This window comes from Amblyomma americanum, chromosome 5 (assembly GCF_052857255.1).
Source record: "Amblyomma americanum isolate KBUSLIRL-KWMA chromosome 5, ASM5285725v1, whole genome shotgun sequence".
In the NCBI taxonomy this organism is placed as follows: Eukaryota; Metazoa; Arthropoda; class Arachnida; order Ixodida; family Ixodidae; genus Amblyomma; species Amblyomma americanum.
In genome coordinates this window covers 4,879,434-4,897,442 of record NC_135501.1, presented here as the reverse complement: position 1 = coordinate 4,897,442, position 18,009 = coordinate 4,879,434, and the positions used below count along the sequence as shown (strand labels likewise).

The 18,009-nt window shown below is 47.7% G+C and overlaps 1 protein-coding gene across 1 annotated transcript in view; it reads left to right on the top strand.

Moving 5' to 3' along the window:
- The window catches only part of LOC144133696 (uncharacterized), a 34,972-nt gene extending 17,319 nt beyond the window's left edge, over positions 1 to 17,653 (top strand). Inside the window, exon 2 of the mRNA XM_077666842.1 lies at positions 17,055 to 17,653. Within this exon, the coding sequence (XP_077522968.1) occupies positions 17,055 to 17,653 (599 nt within the window). The remainder of the gene's footprint in view (positions 1 to 17,054) is intronic.
- The last annotated feature ends 356 nt before the right edge of the window (positions 17,654 to 18,009 follow it).

Below are 18,009 nucleotides of genomic sequence, written 5' to 3'. Positions count from 1 at the left end.
GGCATTTTCATTCATGCTATTGATCCGATCTCAACTTCTACGAACTCTGAAGCTAGAAAGACTGAACACTGGAAACTTCTAGATGCACACACAATTAAAACATGTAAGATGAGAACCTGAGTCCTGTAAATCATGTGCTTTAGGCAAACTGCAGGAACGCATTCCTTATAGTGCTTAGGCAACCGAGTTACAGAAGTAATGAACACAAGCATGCATTGTAAGTAGTTCTTCGAATCCCGTGCTTCGTAAAATGGCATTATTAGCCCATGCTATGTTAGGTCACATGTAATGTCAGGGAAAAAGATACCCAAGGATCAGTATATAATGTATAGCACAAAACAAAACCATTGTTAAACACATTTATTTCCATCACTTTGCACTCAGGCTGCTCACATTTTTGTTTGCACCACATACTGGCATCTACTCATCTTTAACAGCTTCGACTGCTCTTTCTTGGCAGCCCTCTCAACATTGATTTACTTCATATGTAGAAGTGCAGGCAAAGCAGAATATAGAAATTGATTATGCCATCTACAATTTCACGTCTATGTTTCACGCAGGCAAGAGGTGGAAAATGTACATGTGTTAAAATATCAGCGAAGTCAACAATGCTCTTCTAGCGCAACTTATTCAGACTAAAATAAGTGGTGAAGTTGTCTTCAAGACGGTGATAATAATGTTCTTCAAGGGGTCAGACGGATACAGTAAGCCAGCATTATCAAATTTTGCATTGTGGCCTTTGCATGAATTTCCCACTTTGTGAAGTGTTCAGGGTACACGTTTAAAAAAATTTTGGTGGCTGCGGGTATAATGCTGCTTTTGGCACATGCGCAGTCATTATACTAATAAGCTTATTCATTCTTTTTACAAAAGATTCAGTGCCTTCCACGAAGTCATAAGAGCGTCCTAACTGGGTGCGATAAATAAAAAGATCTGTAATCATATCATCACCAAATAGCTGGAATGCTGGAGCAACTTCCATTTTCTCAAAAGAATTTTGATTCGGGTGCATGCTGGTGATCTTCGGCATGGCTTTAAGCGAAACACTCTGGCTGTCAATTTTCCTAGCTTCTCGTATCGGTTTGAGCGTGCACCCGACCCTCAGGTACCATTTGCCTACAAATGCTCAATGCATGGAGCATTGAGCTGGCAAGATGTGGCGCTTGTCACGTTGTCTAGACATGACGCGATGACAAGTCCTTATGAACACACACACGCCAGTCAGCGTTCATGGATTTGGCAAAAAAAAAACACCAGTATTATGGGCTCGCGACCAAGAAGCAGCGCGCATCGCTTCCGCAGCCACGGCACGACCGCCCCTGCAGGCACGACGTTCCGAATGTGTGCAGCGCCCCCTGCGCATTCATCCGAGGCGCGGCCAACCGGTTCCGTAAAGAGCTCCGCACGAACGGCAGACTAGCAAGTATTTCTAGGGACTCTAGCACAAGTGAAGCTACGGTGTCTAGTGAAGCAACCGAAAGTTGGATGGCACGTCCCGGAAGTTCGGTGTCTGCTGTGTATTTCAATGCAAAAAGTCGCCTCTTTCACCCATCCGTCCTCAGTTTTTCGCGTTGTTTTCGTGTAACGTCTACAGTATAATATCAAAGGAATAAGCAAGCTGAACGTGATAAATGTGAGCATTGTTCGTGGAACACTGTAATTTCAGAGGAACCGAAGTGAACAGGCATGCATGTCGCACCATGCCGCGGCAAAGGGGTATACGTGCATTAAACACTATTTTCTGACCTATTTCTTGTCTTCCGAGCGTAATTAGGACAAGTTGTGGAATGACGATGAGCCTAGGTCATCTCTAAAACAAATTTTCGTGTAGCAAATAAAAGGCAATGGCACGGAAATCCTGACACTCGAAGAGCTACTCGTTATACAGCTGCCGCTCTTTCACTTTCGGGTTGGTGGCGGACGATGTCTCTTCTCATGGATGACAGGTGATGTTTATCGCTTTATTGTGCCATTTACCTTCCATACGTGATTTTATTCTAACTCTATAGCACAGCCACGTTTCATCTACACAGCACGAGAGAAACGACTGACGAGAAAGACGAATGCAGCAGCGCATGTGACAAGCGCTGTTGGAAGTCCACTGCACCAAGCATCACGAATAAAAGTCCATTCAGGCATAATTTGCTACAGTACGAAACAGTACTTGATACACTCCGTCGAAAAAGCAGTACCAACATACCTTTCGGACGCGCTAATGTGAACCACCAGAACACCGACGGCACCTCACCAGATTGTGGCCTCGCCCTCGCTCTGGTTCGGTCTGAACGTAATTCGGTAAAATGGTCACTGCAAAGTCGGCTGCCTAATGAAGGTTTCCATCTATTCTTTCTTAAATTTATACCCCATTGATGGTATAACTTGGGCTTAGAGCGTGACAACCTTCATCACAACAAAGAGCAGAGTTGACGACGCTAGCGCAACGGGACGACACAGAGCTGAGTAGACGAGGCTCCGTACGTACTGTGTGTAGCGACGTTCTGTCGTCTGCTAGTGTCGTCCCATAGCGATGCAATGGACCCTTATTTTTGAAACGTCTTTCCCGAAGACTTTGCTGCTCTCCTCATGCAGTTGACGGCGCAACAGGTAGGCATTGTCATGAAAAAAGACAAGAACGTCGACAAGACAAAACGCTAAGTAGAAAACGAAAACTAATACTGAAAAACCGTGCTGAGGTCCGATTTCGTGCACTGCTAAAAGCTGACTTCCGGACATGCCGCCCAACTTCCGGTGGCTTCACTTGCGCCCACTTCAGAAAGCGGGAATGCGGCATACAGCCACCTAGTGCAGATCAGTGAAAGAGAAGACACGACACAAGCACTGTCCACACACGCAAACAGCAATGAGAGCGGCCAAAACTGCTGGGTTATTTAGGTTGAAAGATAAACAAGAAATGGAGCCCATAGAACTAGAAATATACAGTACGTTGTGTTGGGCAACTTGGAAGTAGTTCATATTGTAGACCAGCACAAAACTGACAACGGGCCTAGGAAAAAGAAGACGACACGGGCGCTGTCTACACACGCAAACTAGAGTGCCTCGATGCCAGCGCCGCCCTTCAGGGTGGTGCCATCCTTTGACCACCACAACGCTACAGTGAAATAGAATATTGGGTAGTGTGTCACCGCGCCGCATCTCCATAGGCCGAGCTGCCAGTGTCGACAATATTTATGGTGTCTTCGACTGGTCGCTTTAGATCGCTCTAGAGCGCTCTGAGAGGCGACCGCACATTCGGCTGGTCGAAACCGGCCGCTCTGACTACATTCGGCTGGTTCTTTCTGAGCGCTCGCCTCCAGCTCAGAGCGCTCTGAGGCGCTCCGAGAAAAAAGTCGGAGCGGCTCCGAGATGAGTCCACGTGACAGAGCCACTTCCGCCATTTCGCGAAAGCAGTGCGAGGCCTCGGCGTCCCCTGCTCGTAGGCAGAATTAAGTGTGGGCTCTTGACGCAGTCACGCTTGCTGCGTTGTGTTTTGCGGGTGCCGCGCTGTGTGAGTCAAAATGTTAAAGAAACGCTGGATAAGCATGTACGCTAGGAACGCGGTCTGTGTTGCGGTCGCATGACAACAGCGATTCCAGCAGCAGCTCCGACGAGGACGACAGTGTTATCCACAAGGCGATATTCGAAAAATGAGCGTCCCGTAGGACGGAAAGCCGGGGTAGCGATCGATACAGGCTAAGCGGTGACCGCGATGCAAACTGTGCGACCACGTGCGGCTAAAGGTAATCAAGGGACCTTACGTGCGGCTATTATTGACATCAGCAGCGATGCCGCGTCATCATCATCATCATTTCCACCGAAATGAAACTCCTTTTTGGACCCCCCGGCACGCAGGCCTAAGGGAGCCCTACTTAGGAGCCTCGCAAACTAAGGTCTGGTGAAGACACATTGTCGCTTCACGGCCTCAGCCGCCAGGCGGATGGCTTGTCGCTGCTTAGCGGGGTCCTCGCTCCGCAGCAAGGTCTCCCAGGCTTCTCTATCTTCTATCTTTTGCTCCATGAAAATAGAGCAGCGCGTAACAAAACAGGACACAAAGGAGCGACACGGAACGACACGAGCGCTAACTATCAACTGTTTATTTCTTGCTGTCGCTGCGTATAAATACATGAGCCACAACTCGAAACGAAAAACAAAAAAGATTGATGAGTTAGCCTTTCGCTGGTTTCCATCGTTCTAGATAGGAGAGCTCTTTAGCTGACAATGCCACTGATGCCACGCTCACACACTTGTTACCTGCACGCAAAATACTACGGGCCTCAATAATCTCTCGAACAATCTTATCATTGTGGCGGGTTATGATTTGGCTCTTCTTAAAAAGTGGCATGCACGAATTTGGAAGGTCCCGTTTCTCAGCCTCGACCTTGCAGTGACGACAGTGTTGGCTGAGGTGGCCCGATTTGCTTTCATTAACATTGTAGTCATGTTCTTTTAGCCTGCTATTCACACATCTCCCTGTTTGCCCAATATACTCATGGCCACAAGACAACGGTACGCGATAGACAACACTTTCCTCACAAGTGACAAATCGTTTCTGATGGTCTATTACACATCTTTTTTTCTCCTGGATACCACACGGATTGGTCTTTTTGCAAAGCATTAACAGTTTTACGGGTGCTGAAAATACAACTTCAACGCCTGCTCGTTTTCCTAGTTTCTTTAGGTTGTGGGATGTATGATGAATGTAAGGGATGACAGCTATTTTCTTGCGATCCTGCTGTTCATTGGTACCTGCCTGCTTGTTGAACAATCGTGCTTCTTTCATTTTTTGCAGCAGGCCTTCAGCCACAGAAACAATTAGTGGCCCAGGATACCCAGAATCAGACAGTCGTCTAATCTGTGATGCTAAGCATTCTTGCATCATGTGCTCACATGAGCTTTTGAGCGCATTTGTCAGGCAATACTTGATAATGCCTCTCTTTACCAGTTTCGAATGCGCCGATACCGCTGGCAGTAGGCCTTTTTTTGCACGAGGTTCATAACCCCAACAGATGTGGTTAGTGTGAAAGTTAAGTCTAAGATCTAAGAAATTGATAGAGTTCTTGTCAGGAAGCTCATGCGTCAGAATTAATGGGTTTAATTGTTTTTTAAAGGAGTCGAGCACGTTTGCAGCGTCAGTATAAAAATCTGCCTTAGAGTTGTCAATGATGATCAAAAAATCATCCACAAATCTAAAAATTTTTACAACTTTGGAGCTACTTAAGCTTTTCCCTAGGATCCTATCATGCTTTGCAAGAAGGAGGTCGCTGAGAACAGGCGCAATACATGAACCAATACAAATACCACACTTTTGCAGGTAAACACCTTTGTCCCAGGTAGCCATTGTTGAGCGCAGATATACATCCAGCAATTCTAAAAACCCACTCACACTCACTCCAGAACTGTTCTGAAAGGAAACAGCTCCAAGCGCGTCAATAGCCTGTTCAACACACAACAGCAATTCGTCTTGTGGTAAGGAGTAAAACAGATCTTTGATGTCTATTGAAAAAGCCAATACATTTTTGTTTTTATTCTGGCACAAATAGTCGACAACCTGTTTAGAATTTTTTACAAGGTAGGGGTCATCAATTTCGAGTAGCGCCAAGTTCTTTTGCAGGAATCTAGCTACACATTTCTGCCATGCCCCTTTTTCCGAGATTATTACGCGAAGTGGGCACTGTTCTTTGTGCGTTTTAGCAGAAAAGAGCATGTCTAAGGAAGGTTTATGGCTGTCCTGAATTTGCTTGACAAGGCTCTGTAAACCTAACCGTTTGCATAACTTCTTTGCTTCCGCCTTAGCTTTCTTTAAACATTTTTGGTCCTTCTTAACGAAATTGCATTCTATAGCTTCTGAAGCTTTCTTCCGAAACAGGTCATGAGGTAAGATGGCGAAACCCCCCTCCTTATCAGCTGTCAGGGCACAGAGACGATTGTCACAAAGAAAATCTGACACTCGTTTTAACGGCACGGTCTGCTTTGGTCGCACTGAACGTTCGAGAACGTCAACGCCTTGGGATACGCAGCTGCTCTTCTCACATTCCGGCGCCAGGCTTGTAACTCGTCGGACCATTCCCAGCAACTCCGGGGCGTTTTTCCTAGGTTCAACCGCACACTTTGGCCCAAGCTGGAGGGTACGTAGTACGTCCTCGGGAATATGAGAGCGGCCTTCAATGTGGACGGGGTTGTAGGCGCTCACCTTCTTCTTGGTGGGTTGAAGTACACGGAGGCGAGACAGCAAAACCTTCCAAAGTCCCTCGGTCGATTGGTCAAGCGCTCGGCGGAATTCCAGCCAGATTAGTGCGGCCTTTGAAGGAGGTGCGGTCCTGGTAACTTGGACGAACAGGTATTCCCTGAATAGCCGAGCTTGCCTTCGCCATTCGGACCTCAGTATCTTGAGGACCCTGGTCGCATGCCCAACCGAGGGCCTAATGGCTCCGAAGATCAACCGAACTGCCGGCGGCAGGAACTTCGCACGTAAACAGAAGGAAAGTGTGCGAGCCTGGCAGGTTGCATTGGCAGCCAGAGCAGCAAGAGCATTTGGTTGAAGAGAACATAAAGAAGAGCCCGATGAACTAGAAATGAATTCCAGAAGTGTTGCTTGTTGGGCGAGTTGGTGATCCATGAAAATAGAGCAGCGCGTAACAAAACAGGACACAAAGGAGAGACACGGAACGACACGAGCGCTAACTATCAACTGTTTGTGGCTCATGTATTTATACGTAGCGACTGGCTCGTGACACCGTCGGAGGCGGACGCTTTTTTTCGGAGCTCCAGCGACTACGTCTGAAGCTAAGTGCCTTTTGGTGTTTGCGCTTGTACATGCTTTCGGGCAGTAGTTTTAAACCGAGTTAAGGGTAGAAAGGCTAGCGGAAGTGTGTGTACCGAAGGTTTTTGCGTAGAAATTTTGGAAGGATTTTACCTTGCATATTGCTGAAAGTTTTTGGTTTACGTTGCGTAGTGCCGAAGGTTTTTGTGTAGGAATTTTGGTGGGCTTTTACGTTGTGTAGTGCCGAAGGTTTTTTGTGTAGTAATTTTGGCGGGCTTTTACGCTGCGTAGTGCCGAAGTTTTGTGTAATATTCTTGGCGGGTTTTTACGCATAGGAATTTTGGCGGGCTTTCACAAGGCGTAGTCGGCCGGACGATGGGTCGACAAGCTAGGAAAGTTAAGGAGGACAAGGACGGGGAGTTAGTACAGTGCCAGGAGTGCGACCGTTGGTGTTACTTAGATGAGACAGGGTTCGGGAGCTTAGCCGAGGCGGATGAGGCTAGCTTCGTGTGTAAGATGTGCAAGCGGTTTGGGGACGCCGTTCATGCGTTAAAAGGGGAATGGGAAGCTGGGTTTAATGCACTTAATGCGGACCGGCAGGTCGAACGAGAGGCACGGATTAAGCTGGAAGCTCAGGTCGCCGATTTGATTAAAAAGGAGGAGAATAATGCCGCCCTGTTGAAGCGAATGGTGGGCGAGATTAAAGAAGAGCGGGAAAAGCGGACCCAGCTAGAAAAACAGGTTGAAGCGCTCAGGTCGCGGCCGGCTGGGCACCCCAGTTCGGAGAAGGGTCAGGTGGGGGACGAGGCTCGTCGATCGTACAGTGCTGTAGTGCAGCGAGCATTGAGTGAGAAAAATGAGAACGAAATGAAAAAGGTTAAAGCGGGCATGGAAATTCGCGACAATAGCGTACAGCGGCAGGAGAGTCAGCTAGAGCGATCCGGAGGCCAACAGATGGAATTAGGAAGTGAACGTTTGGGGCGCAGGAGAGTTCTGGTGGTCAGGGACTCGAATGTAGCGAGGGTTGAGGGAGGCGTTCTGACGGCAGTGAAGGCAGACAGGCGGGTGCAGGTGGAGGCTCAGTCGGGAAAGTGCATGGTGGATGCAATGGCCAAAGCCCGGGAGGTGGTGGTGGGCAGCATGGATGGCGAACACCTTGTGGTCATCCATGCTGGTCTCAATGATGTACTGCAGGGGAGGAGCCAGAATCTTGAGACGCAGTTGGAGGTGGGGATGCGTAGGCTTAGAGAGGCCTCTGAGAGTGTGCATGTGACCATATGCACAATCCCAGAGGTCCAGAGGCAGGCTCGCGAAACGGAAAGGAGGGTCGTGGAGACTAATCGGGTAATTAGGCTATTGAGTCGACGACTAAGATACGAGGTGATGGAGGTCAACAGGGAAGTGTATGAGGTTAGGCCCCACCCTTTTGCACAGGATGGCATCCACTACGGTGGTGCCACTGGCAAGAAGGTGGGTAGTGTTGTGTCTGCACTTCATTTATTGCACAACTAAGAACATGGTACAATACTGACACACAACATTGAAGCCATGCCGCCGGCACCCACACACACACACAGCGTCAATACACACCATGCAGCTTGTGTCCACAGTTGCCAACACACGCATGGTACGCCGCTGCTTTTGGCACACAACACTTCCTCCCTTGTAATTTTTTTTACAAGTCCAGTTTCGATGGTGGTCGACGTACTCTCACTGGGCGACCTGTGATAGGATCAGGGAGGCTCACGGGAACTGCTACCCGAGGAGTATTAAGTTTGTCTTCTGGTGCACTCACACATGGATCACGTCGAGGTGATGCAGATTTGTTTTCATCTGGAACACAAGCAGGTGATGTCTCGCTGTCCGGGGAGGTTTGCATACTGGGTAGGAATTCAGGTTCCGAATCCAGATGGCGTTTGTCGTCGGTGTAACCCTTGCGCAGTTGATCAGTGTGACGTTTCCAGGTTGTTCCTCCAACTTCCACTTCATATGATAGAGGCCCTGTTCTGGTTGCGATTGTTCCGGGCACCCATTTACTTGTACCCCTATAGGAGCGCACAGAAACTTCTTCCCCCTCAGAAAAGGAGCGCTGAGGCTTACTTGGTTGAGATGACCCTCGTTTCTCATACGTACATCCACCGGGTTTTGGGTGTAATAGTGCCAGTCGAGTGCGTAGCTCGCGCCCGAGATAAAGGTTTGCTGGTGTCTCACCAGTAGCACAGTGGGGTGTTGTACGGTATGCCAAAAGGAAGTTTGTCAACTTCTTGATGATGGATCCCTCTCCTTTCATGGCCTTCATACTGTGCTTGAAGGACTGCACGAACCTTTCAGCGAGACCGTTCGTCGCCGGGTGATATGGCGCGCTAAATGTGTGTCGCACACCATTCTGCATGAGAAAGGTCCGAAGCTCTTCCGATGTGAATTGAGGACCATTGTCCGTGACAATGCGTTCTGGAATGCCGTGAGATGCAAACATAACGCGCAGTGCATCCACGGTGCACTCTGCCGTAGTTGAACTCATCACATGTATTTCAGGCCATTTTGAGAATGAGTCAACAGCGATAAGAAACATTTTGCCCAGGAATGGCCCTGCAAAGTCTAAATGAACTCGGCGCCATGGTCCACTCGGCACTTCCCACGGGTGCAGAGAGACTTTTGGTGGCATGTTGCTCTCGCTGGAGCACCCTGCACATTTCTTAGTGATGGCTTCGATATCGGTGTCAACAGATGGCCACCACACAAACGAACGTGCAAGCGCTTTCATTTTCACAGTGCCTTGATGTCCAGAGTGCAGGTCGTTGAGGACTGTTTCTCGCAATACAGCTGGAATGACAGTTCTTATGCCCCAAACAATGATGCCGTGGTGTAAAGAGAGTTCATCTCTACGCCTGTAGAATGGAAGGATTTCGTTGTCTTGTTTGCACGAGTCCCACCCGTTCAAAACATGGTAGCGGACTCTCGATAGCAGACGGTCACGCTCTGTGGCTTGTCTGACTTGATGAGCTGTTACAGGTAGTTGCTCCATTTGGTTCAGGTAGAAAAGTTCAGCTTCATCTGGTTTATCTTCAGGACTGTCCGGAAGAGGAAGGCGTGACAATGTATCTGCATTGGCATTATCCGATGACTTGCGGTACTGTATCTCGTAGTCGAGCCCAGCTAGAAACAAGGCATAACGTTGAATGCGTGCAGCTTGCATCGCAGGAACACTGCTGGTTGGGCCAAAGATACGTGTCAGAGGCTGATGATCTGTGATCAGCTTGAAGTGTCTTCCATACAGGTATGCATAGAACTTTTGTATACCCCAGACAATGGCTAGTGCTTCTTTATCTATCTGAGAGTACTGCTTTTCCGAAGCCTTCAAGGTTCGAGATGCAAATGCGATGGGTCTTTCACTCCCATTAGGCATTTTGTGCGAAAGGACTGCTCCGAGTCCGTGGGGGCCAGCATCACATGCTAGACGTACTTCCAGGTTCGGGTTGTAGTACACAAGGACAGTTTCTGAGGCTATAATCTTCTTTGCTTGCTGAAATGCCACCTCACATTCTTTTGTCCACTTCCATGGTGATGATTTCTCCAGAAGTGCGTGCAGTGGTCTGAGAAGATTAGCACTGTCTGGAATAAACTTCCCGTAATAGTTCACAAGGCCAAGGAATGACCTCAACTCAGACGTGGACTTGGGTGTAGGGGCACGTATCACTGCCTTGATCTTGTCCTCTGTCTTGTGTAACCCGGTTCCATCGAGCTTGTAACCACAGTATGTTACGGAGTCTTCAAAGAACGAACATTTCTGGAGGTTAGCTCTGAGCCCATACTCTTGCAGTCTTCTGAGCACTAGCTCTAGGTTCTTGAGATGAGAATCTTCTGACTCACCAGTGACAAGAATGTCATCTTGAGTAGCATGGCACATTGGGATTCCCTGCAGGATTTGATCTATTGTTCTCTGCCACACAGCTGGCGCAGAAGAGATGCCAAAAATCATTCTGTTGTACTGATACAGCCCTTTTTCTGTGTTGATGGTCAAGAGCGGCTTGGACTCATCGTCTACTTCCATTTGTAGGTAGGCTTGTCTCAGATCTATCTTTGAAAACTTCTGTCCTCCTGCTAACTTTGCAAAGATGTCCTCAATGCGGGGTAAGGGATACTGGTCCACCACCAAGTGAGGGTTGATTGTGGTTTTGAAGTCTCCACATATGCGGACAGTTCCATTTGCTTTCACTACAGGCACTATGGGCGTGGCCCAATCACTGTGATTCACTTTTGTCAGGATGCCGACTGCTTCCAACCGTTCAAGCTCAGTGTTCACTTTCTCCTTCAAGGCATAGGGCACCTGTCGTGGCCTGCAGAACTTCGGTTGCACACCACTTTGAAGACGCAGTTTCAGTTTGATGTGCTTGAGTTTTCCAATGCTATCATCGAAGACGTCCCTGTGTTCTGCGAGGATCTTGTTCAGTTGATCTGCACGTGGCCCCAGTTGGTTGTCGATCCTCAATACACTGCTCAGCTCGAGAAGGTTGAAACGATTAATCCAGTCTCTTCCAAAGAGCGGAGGTCCTGGAGTGTCGACTACAAAGAACTGCACGCGTTGCGTTGACTTCCCAAACGTGACATTGGCTGTTGCCACACCGTTAGGTCTGAAGGCTTGACCAGTCAGCGTCTTGAACCGTACTGAAGTTCCCTCCAGAGGCAGATGAGAGAGAGGCGCTTCGTACGTGGTTCTTGGCACAAGAGAATACTTGGATCCAGTGTCCATCTCCATTTCCAATGTGTGCCCTTCGATCTGTGGCTTCAGCCAGATCGGACTGCTTTTGTTCCCATCGTCGACATGTGCCAGAAGTTTAAATGCATCACTGTCTTGTTCAATGGCATGCACTTGACTTTTTGAAGCCTGCCTATTCTTGTAAGTAAGGCTTGACCGGCGTGGTGCTCTATTGGCGTCGCTTGACTTGCTTTTACACGCGGTACTAATGTGGCCAACTTTATTGCACTTGTGGCAAACACTTGTGAGAAACTTGCATTTCGACGGTGGATGCCCCTTGCAGTCACACCTGTAACATCGTCGTGCTTCCTTCTCGACATGAGCCACGGAAGCCGGCACTTCTTCCCTGCTTTTGAATTCGGCGATGTCCTTCACGGCAAGTTCATGTGCTACTGCTTCGTCAAGGGCGTGCTCTAGCGTAACCTTTTTTTGCGGTTAGCAATCTCTGCTGGACTTGCACGTAGCGAAGACCGCACACAAATTTATCCCGCAGTGCCTGGTCCAAAAATGACCCAAAGTTGCAGTTCTGTGAAAGCCGCCGCAGTTCTGCCATATATTCGTTAGCAGACTCGCCTTCTCTCTGAAGTCTCTTGTAGAACCGATGTCGCTCGGACATTTCAAGAGGCACAGGTGAAAAGTAGTCTCCCAGGTACTTTTTAATGTCTGCGTACGTTTTCTCTGAGGGTTTGTTCGGCGTGGTCAGCTTGCGAAGGATAGCGTAAGTTTTCGCTCCCCTGCTTGTAATTATAGCCGCTACCTTCTTCTCTTCCGGTAAGCTGTTGAGCGCGAAGTATTCGTCCGCCCTTTCTATATACGACGACCAGTCTTCAACAGTGTCATCGAAACTGTCGAGCTTACCGATTAGCGCTGCTTGAGCTGCCATTGTTCTCCCGCCCAGCGTAGGGCTCGCAGAGTTAGGCCTGACACTTCGTGTTTGTCAATGCTCTTCTTGCGGCTGCCAGTTACTGTCGCTTGATGTGGTGATCTTCAGGCCGTTCTTGGAGCGTTCTTGATCCGGTCCTCGTCGCCATTTGTTGTGTCTGCACTTCATTTATTGCACAACTAAGAACATGGTACTATACTGACACACAACATTGAAGCCATGCCGCCGGCACCCACACACACACACAGCGTCAATACACACCATGCAGCTTGTGTCCACAGTTGCCAACACACGCATGGTACGCCGCTGCTTTTGGCACACAACAGGTAGTAGGATAGGTCGCCAGGCAACAGCTTTTTTGGGGGGACCCAGAGCTCTGAAGGAACCAGGGTAGAGAAGGAAGAATTAAGATCAAACGGACAACGGAACCATAGGGGAAGAAAGAGACGCAAGCGCCAGGGCCAAGTTAATTCAGATATAGGTTTCATTAACATGCAAGGTGGCAGGAGTAGACTGAAATGGGAGGAAATAGAAGAACAGTTAAGACAGGAGGAATTAATGGTATATGGTTTAGCGGAAACACATCTTAGAGACATGGAGCAACCACCCTGTAACCCAGACTACGCATGGGAATATTGCAATAGAACAGAGGGCAGCAGAAAGGGAGGTAGAATTGGGGCATTCATTCATAAATGTATGAATTTTCAAAGAGTTAGACTGGGATGCAGGGAACATTTATGGCTAAAAGGAACAGTGGCAGGCAAGCAAACACTCCTTGGCTTTGTATACCTGTGGACAGGGGTTAATGCCAAAGAGGAAAACAGGAAAATGTTAGAAGGTATTGCAAGCGACATTGATGAGCTAGGAGGACAGGGCGAGATAATTATATTAGGCGACATGAATGCACACATAGAAGACCTGGATGGGTACACGGATTCGACAGGAAGCATGTTGCAGGACATGTGTGACAGGCATGATTTAGTTGTATGCAACAGCACCGAGAAGTGTGAAGGGCTCATAACATGGGAGGCGGGGAGTCTGCACTCGACGATAGACTATGCACTAATGTCACAGAGGATGTATAACAGATTAGGGGTAATGAGCATAGATGAAGATGGTTCCAGAAGTCTAGGTAGTGACCACAAGCGTATCAAGTTGAGCTTCAGAAGAAAAAGCAATGTAGGACTGAATCAAGATAAACAATCAGGGGGAAATTTTTACTCAGAAAAGCAATTGGAAGTAGCAGCCAAACAAATCGAGAAAGTAATTTTTGAGGATAGTGAAACAGAATGGACTTATACCAAATTAACTCGATTACTGGAGCTAGAACTAGCTAAGGTGCGAGTAAAGCTAAAAGGGAAAAGATGCAAACCCAAGAGTTGGTGGGATGAGGAGGTCAAGAGGGCAATAGAAAAGCGCAAGGAAGCATCCAGAGAACACAGATATTCCAAGAAGAGGGGGGAACCAAAACCCGAAGTAGACAGAAAATGGGATATGTTCATAAAGTGTAGAAGGGACGCATCCTATTTGAATAATGAGAAAATTAGAAGAAAGGGTGCCCAATGGATGTCAAAAGTAAATAAAAAGGATAGAAAAGCAGCCCAAAAATTCTGGAAACATCTAAATGCAATGAGTAATAAAACTAGGCTAGAACAAAGGTTTATTGTTACAGATGAGGGTATTCGACTAGAAGGGGATGAAGCAATAAAACACATAGGAACAAGGATGACGGAAAAATTTTCAGCAAAGCACGTGGTACATAATTTATCGAAGGAGGATATACCGGTTACAGCAATAGCTTCACGTGAGCAAGGAGAGTGGGAAAGGGCAGAGAAGAAGGTTCCTAGTGGCACATCAACAGGACCAGATGGTATCCCGATTATGTTGATAAAGAAGTTAGGACCAAAATCCAAGCAAACATTAATACAGGTAGTGAACGAAATGATAGTGGATGAGAAAGTTCCCGATGAATGGCGATTAAGTAGAATGAACATGATATATAAGGGAAAAGGGGACAAAGCAGACGTAAGTAACTATCGCCCCATAAGAGTGACATCTGTGGTTTACAGGGTGGTGATGCAAATTATAAAGGATAGACTGCAGGCCTGGGTGGAGAACGAGGGGGTGTTAGGGGAACTACAGAATGGGTTCCGGAAACAAAGGAGTTTGGAGGACAATCTATTTTCATTGACAGAGTGTATAGAAATTGCGGAAAAGGAACATAGGCCCTTATTGCTAGCATTTCTGGATATTAGGGGAGCCTATGACAACGTTACTCAGGAGCATTTGTGGGACATATTGGGCACATTGGATGTTGAAAATGGAGTAATTAATCTTTTAAAAGATATATATAGAGGTAACAGAGTGCTCATAAAATGGGAAAAAATGTATCGGGGCCTGTAGAGATACAACGGGGGCTTAGACAAGGATGTCCTCTGTCCCCTTTGTTGGTCATGTTGTACCTGCAAGCTTTGGAGGCCAAGCTAGAGGGAAGCGGACTAGGTTTCAACCTATCTTTTTTCAAGCAAGGGGAATTGATTAAACAGACATTACCGGGGCTAATATATGCGGACGATATAGTGATAATGGCTGACAACAAGGAAGACCTGCAGAAGTTGTTAGACATATGCAGTACAGAGGGAGATAGATTAGGCTTCAAGTATAGTAAGGAAAAATCTGCAGTCATGACATTTAATGAAGAGGGCGCCGAGCATAGAATACAGGAGTTCGTGCTAAAAGTAGTGAATGTGTACAAGTATCTTGGGGTGTGGATAAATAACAGTGTTGAGTATCTGACAGAGCATGAAAAATATGTAATGAATAAAGCTAGTAGGAATGCAGCTGTCATGAAAAATAAGGCAGTGTGGAATTACAATAGGTATGAGGTGGTAAGAGGGATCTGGAAAGGGGTGATGGTCCCTAGCCTGACCTTCGGGAATGCGGTCCTGTGTATGAGGCCAGATGTTCAAGCAAGGCTGGAAATTAGGCAACGGGGAGTAGGGAGGTTAGCTTTGGGAGCACATGGCAATACACCAATTCAGGGGGTACAGGGTGATATGGGATGGGCGTCTTTCGAGAGCAGAGAGGCTAGCAGTAAGATAGCATTTCAGGAACGATTGAGAAGGATGGAGGAAAAGCGGTGGGCTAGGAAAGTTTTCAGATACCTGTATATAAAGAATGTTGACACGAAATGGAGAAAGCGAACTAGAAAATTGACAAGCAAATATCTGGACAGCAGTAAGGGGGCAAATCAGCAATTATCGGTTAAGAAAAAGGTTAAAGGAACAGAGAGAGCTTTGTGGAAAACAGGGATGCTGACGAAATCGGCACTGGGAACATACCGGACCTTTAAACAGGAAATTGTCAAAGAAAATATCTATGATAATTGTAGGGGAAGTTCTTTGTTGTTTGAGGCCAGGACTGGAGTTTTGCGGACTAAGACGTATAGAGTCAGGTACCAGGAGACAGACACTTTGTGCATTGTATGCGGAGAGGAGGGGGAAACAGCTGAACACTTGATACTTTTCTGTAAAGGGCTTCACCCTACAGTGGAAGGCAGCGGGGCTGACTTACCCAAGGCATTGGGGTTTAGGGATAGTGAAGGGAAAGTGGATTTTAAGAGGTTAGAAGTAACCAAGCGAAGGTTATCTGATTGGTGGCTAAAAGCAAGACAGGAGTAAAATTTCACAAGACATGGCTAGGTGGCTTGAGCCACCGCCCGATGTAAAGGGTTCAGCCGTATCCATCCATCCATCCATCCATCCTGCCATGTGCTTTGGGAGCACGTGGCAATACACCAAATCAGTGCGTACAGGGTGATATGGGATGGGCGCCGTTCGAGAGCATAGAAGCTAGCAGTACGGTAGGATTTGAGGAGCGACTGAGAAAAATGGAGGAAAAGCAGTGGGCTAGGAAACTTTTCAGATACCTGTGCATAAGGAATGTTGACACGAAATGGAAAAAGCAAACAAGCAAAAACCTGGACAGCAGTAGGGGGCAGGTCAGTAATTATCGGTTAGCGCAAATAAGCAATTATCGCTTAAGAAAAAAGGTCAAAGAAACAGAGAGAGCTCTGTGGAAAACAGGGATGCTGACGAAATCGGCACTGGGAACATACAGGATCGTTAAGCAGGAAATTTCCAAAGAAAATAACCATGATAATTGTACGGGAAGCTCTTTGTCGTTTGAGGCCAGGATGGGAGTTTTGCGGACAAAGACATATAGAGTCAGGTACCACGAGATACGACACGTTGTGCGTTGCGTGCGGAGAGGAGGAAACGGCTGAACACTTGATACTTTTCTGTAAAGGGCTCCACCCCACAGTGGAAAGCAGTGGGGCTCATTTATCCAAGGCATTAAGGTTTAGGGACAGTGAAAAGAAAGTAGATTTTAAGCGGGTAGAAGTAACCAAACGAAGGTTATCTGATTGGTGGCTAAAATCAAGACAAGAGTAAAATTTCATAGGTCATTGGCTAGGTGGCTCGAGCCACTGCCCGATTTAAAGGGTTCAGCTTTACCCATCCATCCACCCATCCTGTGCTGTAGCGCAGCAGGCTGTAGTGCACCAGGCTTTGAGTGGGGAAGACAGAGAGGTAAAAACGGGCACGGAGACTCGTAACAGTAGCGTACGGCAGTGGGATCGACGCTAGTGCGATCAGGAGGACAACAGTCGCAGTTAGGAAGTGAACGGTTAGAGCACAGGAGGGTTCTAGTAGTCAGTGACTCGAACGTAGCGAGGGTTGAGAGAGGCGTTTTGACGACAGTGAAGGCGGACAGGCGGGTGCAGGTGGAGGCCCAGTCAGGGAAGTGCATGGTAGATGCAGTGGCCAAAGGCCAGGAAGTGGTAGGGGGCAACATGGATGTCGAACACCTTGTCGTTATCCATGCTGGTCTCAACGATGTGCTGAAGGGGAGGAGCCAGAATCTTGAGAAGCAGCTAGAAGTGGGGATGCGCAGGCTTAGAGCGGCCTCTGAGAGTATGCATGTGACCATATGCACAATCCCAGAGGTCCAGAGGCAGGCTAGCGAAACGGAAAGGAGGGTCGTTGAAGCTAACCGTGTAATTAAGTTAATGAGTCGACGACTAGGATACGGGGTAATGGAAGTTAACAGGGAAGTGTACGAGGTCAGCCTCCACCCTTTTGCACAGGATGGTATTCACTACGGTGGTGCCACTGGCAAGAAGGTGGGTAGTAGGATAGGTCGCCAGGCAACAGCTTTTTTGGGGGGACCCAGAGCTGTGAGGGAACCACTGTAGAGAAGGAATAACCAAGATCAAAAACACGATGGAACCATAGGAGAAGAAATAGACACAAGCGCCAGGGCCAAGTTAATTCAGATATGTTTCATTAACATGCAAGGTGGCTGGAATAGACTGAAATGGGAAGAAATAGAACAGTTAAGGCAGGAAGAATTATGATATTGTTACGGTGTGGGATGCCACGGGGTGGCCACGGGCCCGCCCAGAGAAATATAGCAGCAGTACGGAGGAGAGCCGGCGAAACACGACCGGCGGCGGCCAAGCTTTCTCGTTCTATCCCCCTCGTGCTAGAGCCGCGCGCTCGCCGCTCGCGCTCGCTCTCCGCCTCTTCTTTTATTCCCGTATCACCTTTC